The sequence below is a fragment of the Nerophis ophidion genome, linkage group LG09, assembly GCF_033978795.1.
Source record: "Nerophis ophidion isolate RoL-2023_Sa linkage group LG09, RoL_Noph_v1.0, whole genome shotgun sequence".
NCBI classification, from domain to species: Eukaryota; Metazoa; Chordata; class Actinopteri; order Syngnathiformes; family Syngnathidae; genus Nerophis; species Nerophis ophidion.
The window spans coordinates 58,653,827-58,678,941 of record NC_084619.1 but is presented as its reverse complement, the minus strand read 5'-3'; the positions used below and the strand labels follow the sequence as shown (position 1 = coordinate 58,678,941).

General features: G+C 38.8%; 1 protein-coding gene across 1 annotated transcript in view; it reads left to right on the top strand.

Annotated features, from left to right (window-relative positions):
* Positions 1 to 25,115, top strand: part of bean1 (brain expressed, associated with NEDD4, 1) — an 82,650-nt gene that overhangs the window by 17,193 nt on the left and 40,342 nt on the right. Inside the window, exon 2 of the mRNA XM_061911357.1 lies at positions 8,104 to 8,223. Coding sequence (XP_061767341.1) covers positions 8,104 to 8,223 — 120 coding nt within the window. The remainder of the gene's footprint in view (positions 1 to 8,103; positions 8,224 to 25,115) is intronic.

Below are 25,115 nucleotides of genomic sequence, written 5' to 3'. Positions count from 1 at the left end.
TGCAGGACAAGACCACATCACCCAAGACAAAGCTCTCAATCGACAGGAAGAAGACAAAGCGAGTGAAAATCAACACCACTGCCAACATACCAGTCCCAGTCAGTGTAGAGGCAGGCCTTGCAATAGCTGACGGCGAGACACTGTGGCGGAGTTAAAGAAACATGTGACCAACTGGACCGGAACGGCGAATAGTCGTTGATGGCTTTTGCTCCACTTGGAGCGTAGGGCATAGAAAGATAGTCAATCAATTTAATGTTTTGTTTTTGAGAACAGTGCAGAAGTTGAGACAAGTCGAAACAAAGAGGCAAAGCAGGGAAAAATAAGGAGGAGGGAAGGGAAGCGTCCGCCTTCGTTGAGAGCTAGATCGAGAGCGCCAGGTTTATGGAGTTTTAAACCCCTGGCTTAGCCCGTTTGCTGCATAAACACGAAACGATCGAGCTTACAACTCCCATGTCGGTTCCTGACTGACAGATAACTGGCAGAGCTTTATTTTAAGACGTGTAGTGAAGCCTGTTTCATTTTATTTAAAAAGTGGTATACATAAGGCAGGTCAGAGGTACGATTAAGTCCAGGGGGAAAAGGATTCATGAAAAGCTTAGGATTGAAAAGCAGGTGAAAAAGATTATTTGTATCGTGTGTGGTGTTCAGGGACAGCCTGGAAGGACGCTTATTAATACTGCATTAAATAGGGCATGGAGTGCGTAAAAGTCACATGTCGGAGTGATACAACTCATCTTTTTTTTTGCAAAAATGTAAGCTTGAAATGAAAGCTGCATTGTGTAGTTGACACACATCCCATCACGTCTTTTATGCAAACAACCAAACGCACAGAGTGGAGCGTCGCTGCCAGGGTGTGTTGTCTGCTACACTTGTCTGTGTTAGCTGGGACTGTTACGTAAGTAGGAGGCAGAACACACCACACACACACACACACACACACACACACACACACACACACACACACACAACGCACCTGTGCACACTGTGCGGGACACGACGCGAGCAACCGCACTTCCTGAAACACAGCATGAAGTCAAGGCAGGGTGACATTTCGCTCGCAATGTTAGGGCGCCGGCGGCAGCGGAGGGGAGAAATACACACGTTACGTTTGCATCACGCGTGTCTGTAGAGCAACAAATACATCTAATATGGCTCCTTGTCATAACAAGTGTGCACTACGGCAGCCTTGGGCTGATCCAGGTCTTACTAATGCCCACAAATACTACGCTAGGGATGCATGATAACCAATAATTTCCAGACCTTTAGAACTGATAACCGATTCCAGATATATGTATATATATATATATATATATATATATATATATATATATATATATATATACACACAAACATATACTGTATATATACAGTATGTATATACCTATTCGTATATACATACATACATATATGTATATACATACATATACACACATATATATATACATATAAACACGTACATAAATATACATGTATACATACATATATATATACATACAAACATACATACATGTATATATATATATATATATATATATATATATTAGGGGTGTGGGGAAAAATCGATTCGAATACGAATCGAATCGATTGAAATATTTAAAAAAATTAAAAAATATTTTTTTTATTTAATTTTTTTTTTTTTTTTTTAAATCAATCCAACAAACCACTACACAGCAATACCATAAAAATGCAATCCAATTCCAAAAGCAAACCTGACCCAGCAACACTCAGAACTGCAATAAACAGAGCAATTGAGAGGAGACACAAACACGACACAGAACAAACTAAAAGTAATGAAACAAAAATTAATATCAACAACAATATCAATATTAATTATAATTTCAGCATAGCAGTGATTAAAAATCCCTCAATGACATTATCATTAGACATCTATAAAAATAAAAAAAAAGTGTCACAGTGGCTTACACTTGCATCGCATCTCATAAGCATGACAACACACTGTGTCCAATGTTTTCACAAAGATAAAATAAGTCATATTTTTGGTTCGTTTAATAGTTAAAACAAATTTACATTATTGCAATCAGTTGATAAAACATTGTCCTTTACAATTATAAAAGCTTTTTACAAAAATCTACTACTCTGCTTGCATGTCAGCAGACTGGGGTAGATCCTGCTGAAATCCTATGTATTGAATGAATACAGAATCCTTTTAAATCGGGGGGAAAAAAAATTGTTTTTGAATCGAGAATCGAATCGAATCGAAAAAAATCGATACATTATCGAATCGTGACCCCAAGAATCGATATTGAATCGAATCGTGGGACACCCAAAGATTCACAGCCCTAATATATATATATATTTATATATATATATATTTATATATATATATATATATATATATATATATATATATATATATAGACGCATATACCTGTAAACGTACACATACCTATGTGTATACGCGTACACATATACCTATACACACACACATGCGTATACACATATACCTGTATACATACACCTATACATATATACGTATACACATATATGTATACACAAATACTTAAACACAGATGTATACACTTAAACGTAAACGCATACACATTTGTATATATATATACATGTAAACATATACACATATACATATACACATGTATGTACACGTATACACATACGTATACACATATACAGTACATACACGTTTACACGTACATATACACGTACGTATATGCATATACACATTCTTATACACATAAATGATGTGTATAAGTATGTGTATACGTATACACATAAAGTATGTGTATACGTATACACAAATACACATTACATATACACATAGGTACTGTATACACATACGTATACACATACGTATACACATATATACATGCGTACACACATACGTATACACTTATATACATATATGTATATGTAAATACATATACATATTGTAAACCCTAGGTCTTAGCTTAGCAGCCCAGGCAGTGTCGTACTGCTTCTGTAAATCTTCACAATGGTGAATGCTAAGAGGACTCATCAGATATTACGGTGTTGAACTTTGTGTTTTTCGAGGGAACGGTCTTCTGACACTTTTAAAAAAAAAATTCCTATTCAATACAACAGTACAGTAATTTGACAATGAGGTCCAAGTATGTGCTTCCACTGCCATCCAGTCTGTGTGTTATAAAACGAGTAAAACATCAATGCAGTATTTGTTTTCCAAGTTCTGCTAAAATCCTGTGCTTTTTGAAGTTCATGTTACAAGGAACTGGTTGATTCAAAATAAGCCTCACAACTTTTGAAGGCATGGAGGGACTGCAAATGCTACAGGCTGGACTTCACGCTTCAGGATAAACAGACACTGGAGCCGTTTGTTCTTCAAGCTTGTTCAACCTCTCAAATATTCCCAGAAGGCCTGCATAACGCATATTCCAGGACCTGAACACAACATCCAACAGGAACCAAGGTTTTGGGATCGAACAGGAATCAGCTGAAAACTGTATCACGATTTAGGTGTTTTATATCGATCGATGTCGATAACTCTTGATTTTTTTTTCACAATAAGATGTTAAAGTGGAGGAATATGTAACAAATGCTTCATAAAGTGTAAGAAATTAGTGCAAAGTGTGAAAATGTAAATGTAGAGAGACCTGACAAGAACTATTTTCTGCAGGTTTGGTGCCAGGAAGGTACAGCTGTGCTCTAAAGGGTGAGCGCGGCAAAAATGATTGGTCTGAAAATGACTTCCACTTTCTTCTGACAAAGAAGAAAAAATAAAATATCGAACGCTTTCTTTTATTGCTATACATTACGTGTCTACCGCCATAAACCATGTATTGTTATCTGTCACGCCTGTAAGATTATGTTTTAGTTTTTGCCATGTTTGGTCAAGTTATGTTTAGTTTTTTGGACATTTAGTTCTGTCTTGGCACTTCCGGGTTTGTTTTCGTCTCCATGACAACTCATTAGTTTTTCACCTGTCGTGTCACGCCCCTGTCCTCAGTTATCATTGGTATTATTTAAACCGGTAGTTGCCAAGTGTTCAGGCTGGCATCTTCACACACCCTACCTATGCTGTTCCGACCGTCATGCCCTCGTTCACAGTTTCTTGTCATGTAAGTTTTGTTTATAGTTCATAGTCAATTGCCTTTGTGCTAAGTCTTTTTTGTTTATGTCCATTATTCATGCCATCGAGCAAGTGTTTTGGTTTCCTGTTTGTGTCTCATAGCCTAGATTATTATCCGCCATTTTTCCCTGTTTTGTATTATAGTGTATAAATAAATAAAAAAATGTACTCACATTCACGTCTCGCTCGTGCAAATCATCTTCTGCGTCAAAGAAACAACCTCAATCCAAGCCCAAGTTTGACAATATCGGTTTAATCACCCAGCAATCCTCTACTCCGACTCAGAAAAACAAACGGTCAGTTCGGGTTTTGGTCCACGATTTGCATTTTCAACCAGATTGAAACATGTTTAATGCACCCTAAGATTGTATTGTTAAAATAAAGCCAATATTGAAATTTTTGCGGTCACATTTATTTAGAAAAGTATCAAAGAGAACCAGTTTCGATTCAGTTGTACCGGGAAAAGGTACTGTATCGGTTCAAATGTGTGAAAGGCACCCATCTCTAACTGCATGTGGGTTTTCTGGCAAAAGTGGACACGGGTTTATAGTTCTTGGAACTGGTCTGCATTTCCTGTTGGAGCACTTTTAAGGACAGTAGGCTCACGGTGTACGATTGGTGATGGTTTGTTTGCAACATACCGATGAAATGTAGGCAGCGGTGTGCAAGCCCTTCTCTGCTGGCCTAACAAAACCAGAAATCATAATCATAATTAAATATAAAAGTAATTTTTGATTTACTTTCCCTAAATATCTAAAAGTATTCATAATCTCTTCGTGTTATATTATGCTCCTTCCAGCGCTGTTTTTAGGTTATAGAGTTTTTAATCCAATCAGAATTCAGGTAGCTTATGTTGCCATGCTGTACCAAATCTGCCAGAGACCTTCAGATTCAGCAATGCAGCTAACGGGCACATACAGTGACAGACTACATAAAAATTGCATTTTGTTATTTTAACAAAAAATCTTAGGTTACGTTAAACATGTTTCTTATTTCACTTAAGTCCTTAAATAAAATAGTGAACATACAAGACAACTGGTCTTTTAGTACTAAGTAAACAAACAAAGGCTCTTAATTAGTCTGCTAACGTATGAGGTAGCATATTGTGTCATTTATCATTCTATTTTTTTGTCAAAATTATTAAGGACAAGTGTTAAAATGTAATAATCACTAACTCTTCTGTTGTTTGGATACTATACATTAGTTTTGGATGATACCACAAATTTGGGTATCAATCCGATACCAAGTGGTTACAGGATCATACATTGGTCATATTCAAAGTCCTCATGCGTCCAGGGACGTATTTCCTGAGTTTATAAATATAATATAAATTTTTTTAAAACGAAAGAAAATTATGTGATGCCAAAAAATATCGACGTAATCATAGTAGTATCGACGAGATACGTGCCTGTACTTGATATCATTACAGTGGATGTCAGGTGTAGATCCACCCATGGCGTTTGTTTACATTTTGACGCTGGTGAGCTACGGTGTGTACTAAATCACGTTTAGCTATTCTTCGTCATGCAAGGATGATACTTGTAAGAAACGTACTTTATTTGTCGCCATGGAGACCAGGATGCGTGATTTAGAAGTAGCTAAAACACTGCCGACGGCGGATGGACGTTAGCTGCTAGCTAACTAGCTAGCCATGTCTAAAAGCAACTCTTCTTTGGGGTGTTTCAGTGTTATAACTTCACCTTTATCGTTAGTTTTCAAGCCAAAATGCACCCGTCCTCCCTTTTCCGTCTCCACACTGTGTTTGCTTGTAAGTATTCTGTGACTGTGCGCTGCCGAACATGCTCCTCCGAAAATGATTCATTAGTATCGCGGTACTACAATAACACCGGTGTACCGTACAACCCTACCCGCCATGAATGTATGGCTGCTTGTGCGATCGATCAGAACTGTTAGTTAAATTCTGCTAGTCTTAGAGTCCTTCAGTTCTGTTTTTTTTACCTGCCTCTTTTGTTTGGGACACACCTGTATCTAATCAAGACACTACTATTTAAGTTTACCTTTGTTGATCACTCGTTCTGGCTTCATTTTTTGCGTCACACCTTTGCCCAGGAAGTTTTGTTCCATGCTCTAGTCCGTGCTAAGTTATAGCCTTAGCTTCCGGTGCGCTCGGCACCTTGTTCCGTCGGTTTGTTTTCCGTTTAATACCTGTTTGTGTTCGGTAAAGATTAATATAAGTTGTTACCTGCAAGTCCTATCCGGAGTCGTCCTCTTGCTTCCTGGGAGAACAACCCCCGCATCACCATGCGGCCCGGTCGTGACAAAAATACATTTTCTCTTTTACCAATATTTGAAACACGAAAACAAAAGTAACCCAAATTTATGGGCCAAAGCTTAAAAATCACTTAGGCATCTTCAGAATGGATCTATCATTTAAAAAGGTTTCCCTCATACCGTCAGAAGTCCCCTAAAGGTGACTGTGTAAACAAAGCGATGTCCCCAGTAATTCAGCATTTCCAGAACACACACACACATGCTTGTTATCACTAGGGACCAAGTTTTGATCATGACTTGTGGGGACCACCCTTTCTACAGGTTGTGGAGGCATAGAAAAAAAATGAGGTAAAATGGCCACTGCCCAGTTAGCTCATACACGTCTTTAAATCTCTGGATTGAGGAAGTAATGTGCTGATCATACTTAGTGGGGACCCTGGGGAAAAAGAGTTAATATGGTTCATGGGGACCATCCATCCATTTTCTGCCGCTTATTCCCTTTGGGGTCGCTGGTGCCTATCTCAGCTACAATCGGACGCAAGGCGGTGTACACCCTGGACGTGTGCTTAATTCACACAAATGTGTACGTGACTACTGAGGACCATTTAAAAAAAAAAAAAGTTCAAATTATATGTTGAACATGTTTACTTTTAAGTAAACATGTTTTATGAGGCCAAAACTTAAAAATCACTTAGGCCTCTTCAGAATGGATCTGACTATCATTTAAAAGGGTTTCCCTTTAGGGGACCTGTTTTTTCTGGTCCCCATACCGTCAGAAGTCCCCTAAAGGCCTACTGAAATGAGATTTTCTTATTTAAACGGGGATAGCAGGTCCATTCTATGTGTCATACTTGATCATTTCGCGATATTGCCATATTTTTGATGAAAGGATCTAGTAGAGCACATCGATGATAAAGTTTGCAACTTTTGGTCACTAATAAAAAAGCCTTGCCTGTACCGGAAGTAGCAGACGATGTGCGCGTGACGTCACGGGTTGTGGAGCTCCTCACATCTGAACATTGTTTACAATCCTGGCCACCAGCAGCGAGAGCGATTCGGACCAAGAAAGTGACGATTTCCCCATTAATTTGAGCGAGGATGAAAGATTTGTGGATGAGGAAAGTGAGAGTGAAGGACTAAAAAAAAAAAAAAAAAAAGACTATACAGTGGGAGCTATTCAGATGTTATTAGATCAATTTACTAGGATCATTCTGGAAAATCCCTTATCTGCTTATTGTGTTACTAGTGTTTTAGTGAGATTATATGGTCGTACCTGTACAACCTGTCGGTCGGCCCCACACCTTTCTTCAGCACCAGTCGACGGGTGGTGGCGATACCCATCTCTGCCCTTCGCTAGGGACCCTCTTCGAAACACGATCTTTTGAAATGATCGCTGCATAATACACTGTACTTTGTGTGTGTGGTCCAATCCAACCGTGTTCGCTTGACCGCTCTGTTCCATAGTAAAGCTTCACCGTCCTCTTTCGGGAATGTAATCAATGAAACACCGGCTGTGTATGTGTTGCTAAAGGCGGCCGCACCTACAGCTTTCTTCTTTGATGTCTCCATTGTTCATTGAACAAATTGCGCACACACACACACACACACACACACACACACACACACCAAGCCACAAGGCTTTATAAACAGCACACTCTCCTCTCTCGTTCACTTCCTGTTAGTCCATCTACCTGCGTGTTGTTTCTTTGCTTGGGTGGGCTCTGACTCCTCCGTGGGCTCTGACTCCTCCTCCTCTCCTCCCTCCTCCTCTCCTCCCGTCCCTCTCGCAGTGGCGTGCTCGGCAGCGACGTGTGCCGGAGACCAGTTGCAGTTGGCTTCCTGCCTGTTGACATGCGCCGGGAGGAAAGGCTGTGAACACGAGTTCATGCTGATGAAATTGATCTGCTCAGGTAGGAAACTTGATCGACTTTCTTAAGCTTGTTTATGACGCCACGCAGAAGTTTCCACACATCCATCTCTGGTGAAATGATGGTTTGGTGAACTGTGTTTTGTACTGGTCGATGTCAATAATTATTATTTTTTTGAATACTTTATTAAAGTGGTTTAACAAAATGATACATCTCTTCCTTGCACATTGCGCCATTTTACCGTCAGAAATAAACAATAGTTAATACGGCTGTGGGGACCACACGATTCCATTCGGAATCGATGACCGATTCAAAATCAATACTTTTTTGGTAACATTGGATGCCAGTTCTATGATTGACTACATTTCTCCATAAAATAGATCAACAGCTCTTATCAATTGTTGTATGACTTAAAAGAAAACTGGTTGTGTTTGATAAAATTCTACCCCAAAATTTTCTAAACTTGCTGGACATGACAAATTTGGAGGATTTATCTTTTTTATTCTTTTAGCCAAATTTTGATCTTTTTTTTTTTTTTTTTTTTTTTTACCCGATTAAGAGAAAAATACGAATTAATTCATTTGTAAAAAATAAAAATAAAAATGATACCTTTGGTAATGATAGTGAATGTCATTAATTTACAGAAGATAAAAAAAATCAATATTAGTAGTACAATAGCAACAAATAGATGGATATATAGAAGTATAGAGGGATGGCGTGTGTACCTTTGCTAATCATATATATCCGTGGTCACCAACCTTTTCGAGCCCAAGATCCCTGGTCTCAACCAAAAACCAAAGCAAGAACTACCAATGCCTAAACAAGCGTGTATGTATGTAAATATATACTGTATACACACACACACATATATATATATATATATATATATACATGTGTATATATATATATATATATATATATATATATATATATATATATATATATATATATATATATATATATATATATATATATATATGTGTATATATATATATATATATTCATATACACACACCCCTATAGATGTATATATACACATATATATACAAATTAATACATATACATACATATGTACACAAACATATATATATATATATATATATATATATATATATATATATATAGAAACATACAAATATATGTTCATATATGCTACATACATATATATAGGTTTGAAAAAATGACATACATACATATTTATATATATACACACATGAATATTTACACTTATATACATATACATATATATATATATATATAAATATATATATATATACACATACATATATAAACATACATACACATATATACATATGTATGTATACACATATATACATACATATGCATACACACACACACACACACACACACATATATATATACACACAAAATGTATGTATACATATGTACAGTATGTATACATGTATATATATATACATATATACACATATATACATATATGCACATATATCAATCAATCAATGATTATTTATATAGCCCTAAATCACTAGTGTCTCAAAGGGCTGCACAAACCACAACACAAACCACAACGACATCCTCGGTAGAGCCCACATAAGGGCAAGGAAAACTCACACCCAGTGGGACTCACACCCAGTGGTTATACACATATATATATATACGTGTATATACACAAATATATTTATATATATACATATACATATATATACATATGTATACATAAATAAAAATATACATACACATATATATACATGTACATACACATATACATACATATGTATACATACTGTATACACATATACATACATGTAAAGACATACATATAGATACATATACACACACATACATATACAAATATACACACATTATATACACATGTACACACACACACACACACACACACACACATGTCCATACATAGACACACACAATACATGTATGTATACATATATATATATATACACATATATATATATATGTATATATATATATATATATATATATATATATATATATTTATGTATGTATTTATGTGTATATATTTATCTATTTATATATATAAAACCTGTCATCAAGTCCACTTTTCCCCCATACACACAGCGTGCCGGCTTAGTCACATAATATGCGCGGCTTTTACAAACACGCATTTGTGAATGCAAAGCATACTTGGTCAACAGCCATACAGGTCACACTGAGGGCGGCCGTATAAACAACTTTAACACTGTTACAAATATGCTTCACCCTGTGAACCCACACCAAACAAGAATGACAAACACATTCGGGAGAACATCCGCACCATAACACAACATAAACACAACAGAACAAATACACAGAACCCCTTGCAGCACTAATTCTTCCGGGACGCTACAATATACACCCCCGCTACCACCTTTTCAGTGTCTTGCTTTTTTCCTTTTTTTTAAAACTATTTGCATTACGGCCGTCAGCGACCAAAAAATCCATAAATTAGCTGCACTGTTTCTTTTAGGCCACAGGGTTCAAAGCACAGGAAAGTAGTAGCGGCGTATTGTTTGGAATTTTCAGTATTTTCCCAGTGAAACTCCTGGGACTGAGCTGAACGTTTCATTGCAGTAAAATACAAGGTCTTTGTTTATACAGTACTGCCAGTACTAAGACTATTACCCTCAAATCTGCTGACGGTTTTCAGAGTGCAGCAAATGTTTGAAAGCGTTTGAAAATCTTTGTTAGAGAGCATTCTTGTACATCAAATTAATTTCGTCAGCGCCAAACCATCAATTTTACACGCATATTTTCAAATTTTTGAATATTCAAGGCCAATTCAATATTTTTGTTCTTAATGTTTTGAACCACTTTTCTGATCATTGGTGCTTACTGAGCACACGGGACAGCTGTTTGGAGCTCAGTAGTTTTCTTTCAATGCTTTAATCAGAATCAGAAGAGTTTTTGTTGCCATTGTTTGAGAACGGGTTTACAAACCAGGAATTTTACTTGGCGCAATCGTGCAACATAATACACAGAATGGGTTATAAAATGAGCTGTAACTGAGCTATCAGATCTTCCTCTAAATCAGGAAAAAAAACGAAGGTGTTTTTTTAACTGGAAAAATTCCAGGTTTTCCCGAAATTCCAGGAATTCTGTAATACCATTTCTTAATTCAACATGTCGACCGATTTGAAAAATTCTAACACCAACCATTTCAACTCATTCAGACCATTCAAGTTTTTTACCATTTTCCAAAAAAATCCAACTTTTCCCGAAATTCCTAATTTTTGGGGAAATTCCTATTGAAATCAATGGGACATGCTTCAAAGGTCCACAACACCCACATTTTTCATCTGATTCAAATTGTTCCAACTTCAAAATACCCAGCCTGTTTGGGAATTGTGTGCTCTACTTCACCAAATCTAAAAAAAAAAATCCAAGATTTCGGTTTAAATTCAGCATTGGAGTATTCCCATCGAGTTATTATTTGTCTTCTTCAGATTTTGGCGCACTCTATTTTCAGCATTTTTCATCCGATTCAAACTGTTCCAACTTCAAAACTGTTCAGCCTATGCCGAAAACGCGGGGTTTTCCTTAAAAAAATCCAAAAATTCCCAGGTTTCCCAGAATTCTAGGTTTTTCCAGCACATTTTCCACATTTCAAAATTAATTGGCCATTTTTCAAACTTCCACCATTTCCACATTTTTCAACCAATTCAAACCATTCTACCTTCAACACATTCCACCATCCTGGACATTTAACCTACTTTTTTTTTTTTTTTTCAATACAAATTCCAGGATTTTGCCAAATTCCTGGTGTCCCAGAGCCCTATTTCCACTCTTTTTTCTGTTGACTACTCCTCCCACATTTTTTAGCCCACTTCAACCGTTTATCGGTCAAAACGTTCTTCTTAATCAGGACAAAAAAACAAAGTTGTTTTTTTAACTGGAAAAATTCCCGGTTTTACCGGAATTACAGGAATTCCGTAATAGTATTTCTCAATTCAACATGTTACTACTTCAACATTTCTCGGCCGATTTGAAAAAAATCCAACTCCTACCCTTTCAACCCATTCAGACCAATAGAGTTTTTTACAATTTTTAAAAAAAATCCAGCTTTTTCCAGAAATTCCCAAATTTCGGGAAATTCCCATTGAAATCAATGGGACATGCTTCAAAGTTCCACCACACCCACATTTTTCATCTGATTCAAATTGTTCCAACTTCAAAATACCCAGCCTGTTTGGGAATTGTGTGCTCTACTTCAACAAATCTAAAAAAAAAAAAATTCCAGGATTTCAGTTTAAATTCAGCATTGGAGTATTCCTATCCAGTTATTATTTGTCTGCTTCAGATTTTGGCGCGCTCTACTTTCAGCATTTTTCATCCGATTCAAACCGTTCCAACTTCAAAACTGTTCAGCCTAAGCGGAAAACGCAGGTTTTTCCTGACCAAATTCCAAAAATTCCCAGGTTTCCCAGAATTCTAGGTTTTCCAGCACATTTTCCACATTTCAAAATTAATTGGCCATTTTTCAAACTTCCACCATTTCCACATTTTTCAACCAATTCAAACCATTCTACCTTCAACACATTGCACCATCCTGGACATTTAACCTACTTTTTTTTTTTTTTCAATAAAAAATTCCAGGATTTTGCCAAATTCCCTGTGTCCCAGGGCTCTATTTCCACCCTTTTTTCTGTTGACTACTCCTCCCACATTTTTTAACCCACTTCAATCGTTCATTGGTCAAAATATTTTTCTTATTTAGGACAAAAAAACAAAGTTGTTTTTTGAACTGGAAAAATTCCCGGTTTTACCGAAATTACAGGAATTCCGTAATACCATTTCTCAATTCAACATGTTACTACTTCAACATTTGTCGACCGATTTGAAAAAAATCCAACCCCAACCATTTGAACTCATTTAGACCATTCAAGTTTTTTTTACCATTTTCAAAAAAAATCCAGCTTTTCCCGAAATTCCCAATTTTTGGGGAAATTCCTATTGAAATCAATGGGGCATGCTTCAAAGGTCCACAACACCCACATTTTTGATCTGATTCAAATTGTTCCAACTTCAAAATACCAAGCCTGTTTGGGAATTGTGTGCTCTACTTCAACAAATCTAAAAAAAAAAATCCAGGACTTCAGTTTAAAATCAGCATTGGAGTATTCCTATTGAGTTATTATTTGTCTGCTTCAGATTTTGGCGCGCTCTACTTTTCGCATTTTTCATCCGACTCAAACCGTTCCAACTTCAAAACTGTTCAGCCTATGCAGAAAACGCAGGTTTTTCCTTGGCAAATTCCAAAAATTCCCAGGTTTCCCAGAATTCCAGGTTTTCTGGCACATTTTACACCATTAAAAATTAATTGGCCATTTTTCAAACTTCCACCATTTCCACATTTTTCAACCAATTCAAACCATTCTACCTTCCACACATTCCACCATCCTGGACCCACTTTTTTTTTTTTCAATAAAAATTCCAGGATTTTGCCAAATTCCTGGTGTCCCAGAGCCCTACTTCCACTCTTTTTTCTGTTGACTACTCCCCCCACATTTTTTAGCCCACTTCAACCGTTTATCGGTCAAAACGTTCTTCTTAATCAGGACAAAAAAACGAAGTTGTTTTTTGAACTGGAAAAATTCCCGGTTTTACCGAAATTACAGGAATTCCGTAATACCATTTCTCAATTCAACATGTTACTACTTCAACATTTGTCGACCGATTTGAAAAAAATCCAACACCAACCATTTCAACTCATTTAGACCATTCAAGTTTTTTTTACCATTTTCAAAAAAAATTCCAGCTTTTCCCGAAATTCCCAATTTTGGGGGAAATTCCTATTGAAATCAATGGGGCATGCTTCAAAGGTCCACAACACCCACATTTTTGATCTGATTCAAATTGTTCCAACTTCAAAATACCAAGCCTGTTTGGGAATTGTGTGCTCTACTTCAACAAATCTAAAAAAAAAAATCCAGGACTTCAGTTTAAATTCAGCATTGGAGTATTCCTATTGAGTTATTATTTGTCTGCTTCAGATTTTGGCGCGCTCTACTTTTCGCATTTTTCATCCGATTCAAACCGTTCCAACTTCAAAACTGTTCAGCCTATGCAGAAAACGCAGGTTTTTCCTTGGCAAATTCCAAAAATTCCCATGTTTCCCAGAATTCCAGGTTTTCTGGCACATTTTCCACCATTGAAAATTAATTGGCCATTTTTCAAACTTCCACCATTTCCACATTTTTCAACCAATTCAAACCATTCTACCTTCCACACATTCCACCATCCTGGACCCACTTTTTTTTTTTTTTTTCAATAAAAATTCCAGGATTTTGCCAAATTCCTGGTGTCCCAGAGCCCTACTTCCACTCTTTTTTCTGTTGACTACTCCTCCCACATTTTTTAGCCCACTTCAACCGTTTATCGGTCAAAACGTTCTTCTTAATCAGGACAAAAAAACGAAGTTGTTTTTTGAACTGGACAAAATTCCCGGTTGTACCGAAATTCCAGGAATTCCGTAATACCATTTCTCAACTGAACATGTTACTACTTCAACATTTGTCGACCGATTTGAAAAAAACTCCAACACCAACCATTTCAACTCATTCAGACCATTCTAGTTTTTTTTTACCATTTTCAAAAAAAATCCAGCTTTTCCCGAAATTCCCAATTTTGGGGGAAATTCCTATTGAAATCAATTGGGACATGCTTCAAAGGTCCACAACACCCACATTTTTGATCTGATTCAAATTGTTCCAACTTTAAAATACCCAGCCTGTTTGGGAATTCTGTGCTGTACTTCAACAAATCAAAAAAAAAACTCCAGGATTTCAGTTTAACTTCAGCATTGGCAATTCAGGAATTGCCTCATCTAGTTATTTATCTTCTCCAGATTTTGGCGCGCTGGACCTTCCACATTATTCATCCGATTCAAACCGTTCCAACTTCAAAACTGTTCAGCCTATTCGGAAATCGCGGGTTTTTCCTTGACATATTCCAAAAAGTCCTAGATTTCCCAGAATTCCAGGTTTTCCGGCACATTTTCACACTGAAAATGAATTTCCCCTTTTTCAAATTTCCACATTATTCAACTGATTCAAACCATTCCACCTTCAACACATTCCACCATGCTGGAAATTTAAACTACCTTTTTTTACAAGTTCTAAAAAAATTCCAGGGTTTTGCTAAAATTTTGGGGTTCCAAAGCCCTATTCAAGTATCATCTCTGCATGACGAGGAATAGCTAAACATGCTTCACTACACACCGTAGCTCACCGGCGTCAAAATGTAGAGAAACGCCTTAGGTGGATCTACACCTGAGATCCACTGTAATGATACCAAGTACAGTAGCGTATCTAGTCAAGACTACTATGATTACATCGATATTTTTTGGCTTCACATCTTCTTTTGTTGTATATTATGTTTATAAACTCAGTAAATATGTCCCTGTACACATGAGGACTTTGAATATGACCAATGTATGATCCTGCAACTATTTGGTATTGGATCGATACCCAATTTTGTGGTATCATCCAAAACTAATGTAAAGTATCATACAACAGAAGAATAAGTGATTAATACATTTTAACCGAAGTGTAGCTTAAATATGTTAAAAGAGAAAGTAAGCAGATAAACAGTAAATGATGAAGTAGATTAATAATTAATTTCCTACCACTTGTCCTTAATCATTTTGACAAAATAATGGAATGATAAATGACACAGTATGTTACTGCATATGTCAGCAGACTAATTAGGAGTCTTTGTTTGTTTACTTACTACTAAAATACAAGTTGTCTAGTATGTTCACTATTTTATTTAAGGACAAACTTGCAATAAGAAAAAAAAAGTTTAATGTAACCTAAGATTTTTTGTTAAAATAAAGACAATAATGCAATTTTTTGTGGTCCCCTTCTTTTAGAAAAATACCGAAAAGTATCAAAATAAGTTTGGTACCGGTACCAAAATATTGGTATCGAGATACTGATGTCATTTTTGTCATAACGGGGGAGTCGCAGCATGCTGCGGGGTTTGTTCTCCCGGGATGCAAATGGACTATTCTGGACCATGCGTGAAGGTAGGAACATATTTAATTATTCACTATCAATAGGTACAAACCAAAGGGCGCACAAGGCGAAGGCACAACTTAGCGTATGATACAAAAACTAATACATAGGCAGAAGCTATGGACATGAAACAAAACTCTCAAACTGTGGCATGAAGAAACAAAACTGTCATAATGGGGGGGTCGCAGCTTGCTGCGAGGTCGTTCTTCCAGGAAGGCAGACGGACAAATCGGAGCAAGGCTTGTAGGTAAAAATATGATTTAATCTTCACCAAAAAAAAAGGAACCAACTAAAAGGCACACGAGGCGTGAACACAACTTAGACCTATCTATGGACAAAAATAAATAAAAACTTACTTGGCATGGCATGAAGCATGAAACTATGGCAAGGCATGAAACAAGTCAGCACAGAGCAAGAAAAGAACAATGACGCCAAAAGGACTGACTGAAAATGACAAGCTTAAATACTGCCTCTGATTAGTGCTCAGGACGCAGGTGAGCCGGCGAGCACTAATCAGAGACAGGTGAATACAATAAGTAACCATGGCGACAAAAGGGAGTGAAAAAACAGGAAGCAATGGAGTCATCATGGAAACTAAAACAAGGGTGCACAAGGACAGGAACTAATGGAGTCCAAGACTAGCAGAAAAATAACAAAACATAATCCAGACCACGGAACATGACAAAAACTTACTTGGCAGAGCATGAATCTATGGCATGAACAGAGCAAATACAGAGTAATGTCGCCTGGACGACTTCCTGGCAAAACAGGCTTAAATAGTAGAGCAGGTGCGTGATCCGAACGCATGAGACAGGTGAAACTAATGAGTCGTCATGGTAACTAAAACTAACAGAAAATAACAAACAAAAGGATCCAGACTACAGATCTTGACAGTTTTTACTCCCCAGCCGTAGTCGCGAATGCTCCGCAACGTCATTAGCGATCATCGGAAAATGTGTGTCCACCAATTCCGCCTAGCAACAGAGCGACTGTGAAAGGATTATGGCAGTGTTTTTCAACCACTGTGCCGCGCCGTGAGATATAGTCTGGTGTGCCGTGGGAGATTATGTATTTTCACCTATTTGGGTTAAAAATATTTTTTTGCAAACCAGTAATAATAGTCTGCAAACAGTGCAAAGGATGTGTTGTTGTTGAGTGTCGTGCTGTCGAGAGCTAGGCAGTGACCGTGTAATACTCTTCCATATCAGTAGGTGGCAGCCGGTAGCTAATTGCTTTGTAGATGTCGGGAACAGCGGGAGGCAGCGTGCAGGTAAAAATGTGTTTAATGCTTAAACCAAAAACAAACAAAATACGAGTGCCCCTTAAGAAAAGGCATTGAAGCTTAGGGAAGGCTATGCAGAACGAAACTAAAACTGAACTGGTTACAAAGTAAATAAAAATTGAATGCTGGACGACAGCAAAGACTTACTGTGCAGCAAAGGCGGCGTCCACAATGTACATCAGAACATGACATGACAATCAACAATGTCCCCACAAAGAAGGATAAATACGACTGAAATATTCTTGATTGCTAAAACTAAGTATATGCGGGAAATATCGCTCAAAGGAAGACATGAAACTGCTCCAGGAAAATACCAAAAAAAGAGAAAAAGCCAGCAAAATAGGAGCCAAGACCAGAACTAAAACACTACACACAGGATAACTCAAAATAAGTCCGGGTGTGATGTGACAGGTGGTGACAGTACACCTACTTTGAGACAAAACCTATATTGCTCGGTTATGGTTTAAAGTCGTATCCAACAATTTCGACAACAACGTTTTACTGTCAAGGGGAACATTATCACAATTTCAAAAGGGTTAAAAACAATAAAAATCAGTTCCCAGTGGCTTGTTGTATTTTTTGAAGTTTTTTTCAAAATTTTACCGGTCCCGGAATATCCCTAAATAAAGCTTTAAAGTGCCTTATTTTCGCTATCTTCGAAACCACTATCCATTTACCTGTGACGTCACACAGTGCTGCCAATACTAACAACATGGCGGTTACCACAGCAAGATATAGCGACATTAGCTCGGATTCAGACTCGGATTTCAGCGGCTTAAGCGATTCAACAGATTACGCATGTATTGAAACAGATGGTCGAAAAATGGAGGCAGATAGCGAAAACGAAATTAAAGAAGAAATTGAAGCTATTGAACGAATAGCTATCGACGCTATTCGCCCATAGCATGGGTGTACCTAATGAAGTGGCCCATAGCATGGCTGCCTTATTAGCCTCGCCGGTAAAATGTGCGGACCAAACGATCAGGACTTTCGCATCTTGTGACACTGGAGCAACTTAAATCCGTCGATTGGTAAGTGTTTGTTTCGCATTAAATGTGGGTATCTAGTTTCAAATGTACATACAGCTAGCGTAAATACCAGGTTAGCATCGATTAGCGTAGCAGGTTAGCATCGATTAGCTGGCAGTTATGCCGTGACCAAATATGTCTGATTGACACATAAGTCAACAACATCAACAAAACTCACCTTTGTGATTTCGTTGACTTAATGGTTGCAAATGCATCTGCAGGTTATCCATACATCTCTGTGCCATGTCTGTCTTAGCATCGCCGGTCAAATGTGAAGACACTCTGGCACATTCAATGGGGGTCTGGCGGCAGATTTCTTGCCGGTGGTGCAACTTGAATCCCTCCCTGTTAGTGTTGTTACACCCTCCGACAACACACCGACGAGGCATTATGTCTCCAAGGTCCCAAAAAATTGTCGAAAAAACGGAAAATAACAGAGCAGAAACCCGGTGTTTGTAATGTGAAAATGAAAATGGCGGTTGTGTTACCTCGGTGACGTCACGTTCTGACGTCATCGCTAAAAGACCGATAAACAGAAAGGCGTTTAATTTGCCAAAATTCACCCATTTAGAGTTCGGAAATCGGTTAAAAAAATACATGGTCTTTTTTCTGCAACATCAAGGTATATATTGACGCTTGCATAGGTTTGGTGATAATGTTCCCCTTTAATGATTTCTGCTGGTGGTGTGCGTCCGGATTTTTTTCAACGCAAAAAATGTGCCTCGGCTCAAAAAAGGTTGAAAATCACTGGATTATGGGATGGCTTGCGCATTCCAGCTGTGTTCAAGTTGTAAAATCCGACTTTAATAAGGGATGACGTCGTTTAGTAAAGTGTAAAAGTTGAACTAAAAAAATCAGAGACTAAAAAGTCGATGTTCATTTCAGTTTCGCCAAATATAAAATGCTTGCGGTTGGAAGTTGTCACTGCAGCTTCGTAACGCCGCTCTTCTTTTCTGGCGACCATCTTGTATTTATTTTTTATTTTTTTTCCAAAAACCAGGAATCGCAGGTCGAGCCCGAGAGAACAGGAGACGTATTTATAGACGCCTCAATAAAAGATAAGCCTTATGCAACGTGTCCCGACCGGGCTGGCGGCGGCAAAGAGATGCGGTTCTTGAGGACAGATGGACCGCCACTAAAGTGGACATACACCACCCCACCCCACCCGCCACCCCGCTCCCGCTCCTCCCCCGCCTGCCATTGTCCAGCCCCTGCTTTCCCCTGCCCTTTAAAATTTCGCCTTCCTTCTTTTCTCCGCTTCCCTTTTGGCTCTCTGATCCATTATTCACGTCCCCGGTTGACTCTTTCTGTGGACCCTCCCTCCCCCCTTTGGCCCCTGACACCTGATCTCTCCCGGCACGAGTGCTTCCCTCCCAGGAAAAGAAGCGGCGTGGCGAATAAAGGCGGCGAGCGGAGACGCAGATAAAAAAAGCTCGGGGATGGAGATAATAGGCTCGCTTGTGCGGTCGGTGGTTGACATTTCGCAAGCTTCTTTCTGGTTATAGAGCAGGAGTATTTACAGGAAGTTCAGCGCCATGATGCCTGAGACCACCTGATTGGCGTGATACGTGACGTGGAATACTTGAAACATCATTAGCAACGTGGGACTAATTGACATTATTTGCGTCGATGTGCACCAATAACAGATTTGGGTTAGGGTAAAATCTGTGAAAATGCCCCACCATGAATAATATATTCAGTACCGGACTATTTTTTTTCCTCCACTTTGAACCCTGCAGCCTATAAAATGGTGCATGTTTTTTTTTTTCCATGCTGATGGCCATGATGGAAATAGTTGAAAAAAAAACAAGCAAATATACTGAATAGGCGTGTTATTGTTTGTGCTATGGCGCCATCTTTTGGACGAGTTTGCTCACTGCAGGTGGACTGGCTTTCGACCGGAAGTAGAATTGCTGTTCCTGTTATGCGTGCAGGAGGGAGTTGAGACGGCACGGAACTACAAGGGGGCAAATATAGTGGGGCAAAAAAGTATTTAGTCAGCCACCGATTGTGCAAGTTCTCCCTCTTAAAATGATGACAGAGGTCTGTAATTTTCATCATAGGTACACTTCAACTGTGAGAGGCAGAATGTGGGGAAAAAAAATCCAGGAATTCACATGGTTTCCCGTGGACGGGACTCTCGCTGCTGTCTTGGATCCGCTTTGAACTGAACTCTCGCGGCTGTGTTGGAGCCACTATGGATTGAACTTTCAAAGTATCATGTTAGACCCGCTCGACATCCATTGCTTTCGGTCCCCTAGAGGTGGGGGGTTGCCCACATTTGAGGTCCTCTCCAAGGTTCTCATAGTTATCATTGTCACTGGCGTCCCACTGGGTGTGAATTCTACTTGCCCACTGGGTGTGAGTTTTCCTTGCCCTTATGTGGGTTCTTCCGAGGATGTCGTAGTTGTAGTGGTTTGTACAGTCCTTTGAGACATTTGTGATTTAGGGCTATATAGATAAACATTGATTGATTGATTGATTGATTGATTGTAGGAATTTTAAATAATTTGTTTGTAAATTATGGTGGAAAATAAGTATTTGGTCAACCATCCAAAGCTCTCATTGATGGAAGGAGGTTTTGGCTCAAAATCTCACGATACATGGCCCCATTCATTCTTTCCTTAACACGGATCAATCGTCCTGTCCCCTTAGCATAAAAACAGCCCCAAAGCATGATGTTTCCACCCCCATGCTTCACAGTAGGTATGGTGTTCTTGGGATGCAACTCAGTATTCTTCTTCTTCCAAACACGACGAGTTGAGTTTATACCAAAATGGATACATGGATGATACAGCAGAGGATTGGGAGAATGTCATGTGGTCGGATGAAACCAAAATAGAACTCTTTGGTATAAACTCAACTCATCGTGTTTGGAGGAAGAAGAATACTGAGTTGCATCCCAAGAACACCACACCTACTGTAAAGCATGGGGGTGGAAACATCATGCTTTGGGGCTGTTGTTCTGCTAAGGGGACAGGACGATTGATCCGTGTTAAGGGAAGAATGAATGGGGCCATCTATTGTGAGATTTTGAGCCAAAACCTCCTTCCATCAGTGAGAGCTTTGAATGGTTGACCAAATACTTATTTTCCACCATAATTTACAAATAAATTATTTAAAATTCGTACAATGTGAATTCCTGGATTTTTTTTTTAACATTCTGTCTCTCACAGTTGAAGTGTACCTATGATGAAAATTACAGACCTCTGTCATCATTTTAAGAGGGAGAACTTGCACAATCGGTGGCTGACTAAATACTTTTTTGCCCCACTGTATATATATATATATATATATATATATAAACATGCTTGTCTGTAAGAATTAAAGGCCTCACATTTTCTCCTCCAATCATATTGCTGTGTATTGTGGCCAAACAGCTCAATTTTTGTTTCATCTGACATCCAATGGACAAAGATAAGACCTTCTGGAGGTCAGATACACTTTAGAAGTCCATGTAAACTTTCTTTGGGCAGAGGGGTGGGCTTTTTTTCCGACCCCTCCCTACCCTGTTTGAGGAGCCCAGTCAGACGTGGACCACATGGCAGCTGTCGGCACCCCGAGGCTTTGCCGCGCCCCAGAGAAGCACACGTGGTTCCCAAACGGCCGCCGTCAAACATCTGTCTCCTTTTTTGGAACGTTTGAGTCCGTCGACGTATTTACTTGGGCTGTGAATCTTGTGGGCAACGATTCGAGTCATAATCAATACTTTCTCTTTTAATTACATTGAATGTCAGTTCTATGAGTAACTATATTTCTCCACAAAATAGACACATTTTAAAAAAATAAATAAGGTATTACATCCGCATCTGTACAGAAAATATGGGCATCGATATCAACAAAATTGCCTTGCTAAAAAAGACAAATCTTTTTTTTTTTTTTTTTTTTAATCAATTATGAATCGTTTAAAAAAAGGATCGTGATTTTTTGAATTTTTTGGGGGGATTTTTGATTTTTATTTGACGCCCCTTACGTTTACCAAGCCAGCACGGGACTGGGATGGTATATTTCACATGAAGACTTGACAGTGTACTTTAAAAACGGAAATATATATATATATATATATATATATATATATATATGTGTCTACACACATATACATATATATATATATATATATATATATATGTGTGTCTACACACACATATATATATATATATATATATATGTCTACACACACATATACATATATATATATATATATACACATAGATATATGTGTCTACACACACATATATATATATATATATATACATACATACATACATACATACACTGTATATCTATATCTCGATATATATATATATATATATATATATATATATATGTGTGTGTCTATATATCTATATATATATATATACATACTGTACATTTATATCTCGATATATAGATAGATAGATAGATAGATAGATAGATAGATAGATAGATAGATAGATAGATAGATAGATAGATAGATAGATAGATAGATAGATAGATAGATGGACACAAACATACATAGATACATACATACATACATACATACAGACACACATACATACATACAGACACACACACTCCTACACACAGTGTATATATACAGACACTTATGTCATACATTAGTGTCTTCCAAGTGAGCAGTTTTTTACTAAAATAGGGACTTTTTGTCGAGGCTGAAACAAATGATTCATGTTTACAATTATTCAATAAACCCACATAAGAAACCAAGAACTCGCCCTCGATCATTCTACAGTTATAACGTCATTGGGCAGGCTCGCTGTTTATATTGTAGGAAAGCGGACGTGAAAACAGGCTGTCGACACGTCACTCAGGTCCGCATGGAGCTGGAGGGGGCGTGGCCTCCAGCTCCGCCTGAATTTCGGGAGATTTTTGGTTGAAAATTTGTCCCGGGGGGTTTTCGGGAGAGGCGTTGAATTTCGGGAGTCTCCCGGAAAATCCGGTAGGGTTGGCAAGTACACCCTATCTTCACGTCATGTCCACTCCAATTTCTTTGCATCTCGGGAAAACAAACCCTGCCATAGTCCACGTCCTGACATTTGGCGCCAAACAAGCGCGTTTGTTAATTTTAAAAAGGAGGCGTTAAACGCCATTAAAATATGAAGGCAAACACCAGTGTGTGCATAAAGAGTTCACCTCCAGGGCATGTTGTGTGTGTGTGTGTGTGTGTGTGTGTGTGTGTGTGTGTGTGTGTGTGTGTGTGCGATCAGTGGTAAAAAGATAAAGGCTGAACACAATCTACATACGGGGGCACCGCTGTGATGCTGGCACATCTGAAATGGAATCTGCGTCTGTTTCCGCTCGCTGCACACATCATTTATCCATCAGCCGCCGCCTCGCGTCCCCGCCAGCCAGCTATCAATCATCACATCGTCGCGCTTTATGGAAATGGGAAAGAGGGGGTTAGAAAAAAAAGCGCTTTTTTTCATGGCAGACACACTTCCGTCTCCTCTACGGCCACCAGAGCGTCCTGGTCGGTTGGTGTTGACTTGCATCTAAATGGATATGAGCCGCGTGCATATGCATGAAGGCCGGACGGCTCGGCAAATAGCGAGGCCGTTCAGCCTCACTAACCCCCCCTGCAGACAATTAAAGTGCACCACAGGTGATCAGGACGGGAGGTGTCACTTTGACACGAAACAAAAAGGGAAAAAAAATACCTGATAGCTTCTCAAGGCCTCCTTTGCACAATGGCTTCCGACTTTGTGAGAACACTTTGGGGAAGGCCCTTTTTTTTTTCTTGCCAGTGTACAAAGCTTGTGACCTCCGACCCCTGAGCCACTTGGCATGGACATAAGCATTAATTAGGTCATCGGTTGTTTTTAAGCATTCGACAACAGTGTTAAAAAAAACAAAAAAAACTCCAATCCCATGATTGCTATTTTGCAGACAGGAAGTGAATACAATGTAGGTTTGCCTGCGTCGTTTATAGGCAGAGGTGCACCTGGCAAAGATTTGTATTTTTATTTGGTAACGTAGTTGTGGAGAGGCGGAGCCGACGGTCTGACAGAGAGGCAGGGCACGCTGGAGCCCGGCCCAAGATGGCGGCGAGGAGGCGGGGATGGCGAGCTAGCGGCGAGCCACAAGCGGGCCACAAACGAGATCAGGTGTGTGGATCGCGCACCTGTACACGATTGATGCATCTCCTCTCGCTGTATGAAAGGGGAGAAGGAGTAGAGAATGAGGCTGGTGATGGTGCGGAGCGAGAACAACCCAAACAATGAAGGAACGAGAGGGAGAGACGAAAACACAAGCAGCAGCGCAGGCAAACCGGACAGGTGCGCGATCCACACACCTGATCTTGTTCGTGGCGCCGCTCCCGGCACGCCCCGCCTCGCCGCTCGCTCGTCATCCCTGCCTCCTCGCCGCCATCTTGGGCCGGGCTCCAGCGTGCCCTGCCTCTCTGTCAAACCGTCGGCTCCACCTCTCCATAGTAGTATATAAACATTTACTTCCTAGATGACATGTATTTATTTTATTTTTTTAAATGTGTCTCTATTATGAAAGCTTGTTATTGATACTGAAATTTTGTAACTTAATTTTTTGGACAATGACCCCAAAACACACGTCAAAAGTAGTAAAGGAATGGATAAATCAGGCTAGAATGAAGGTTTT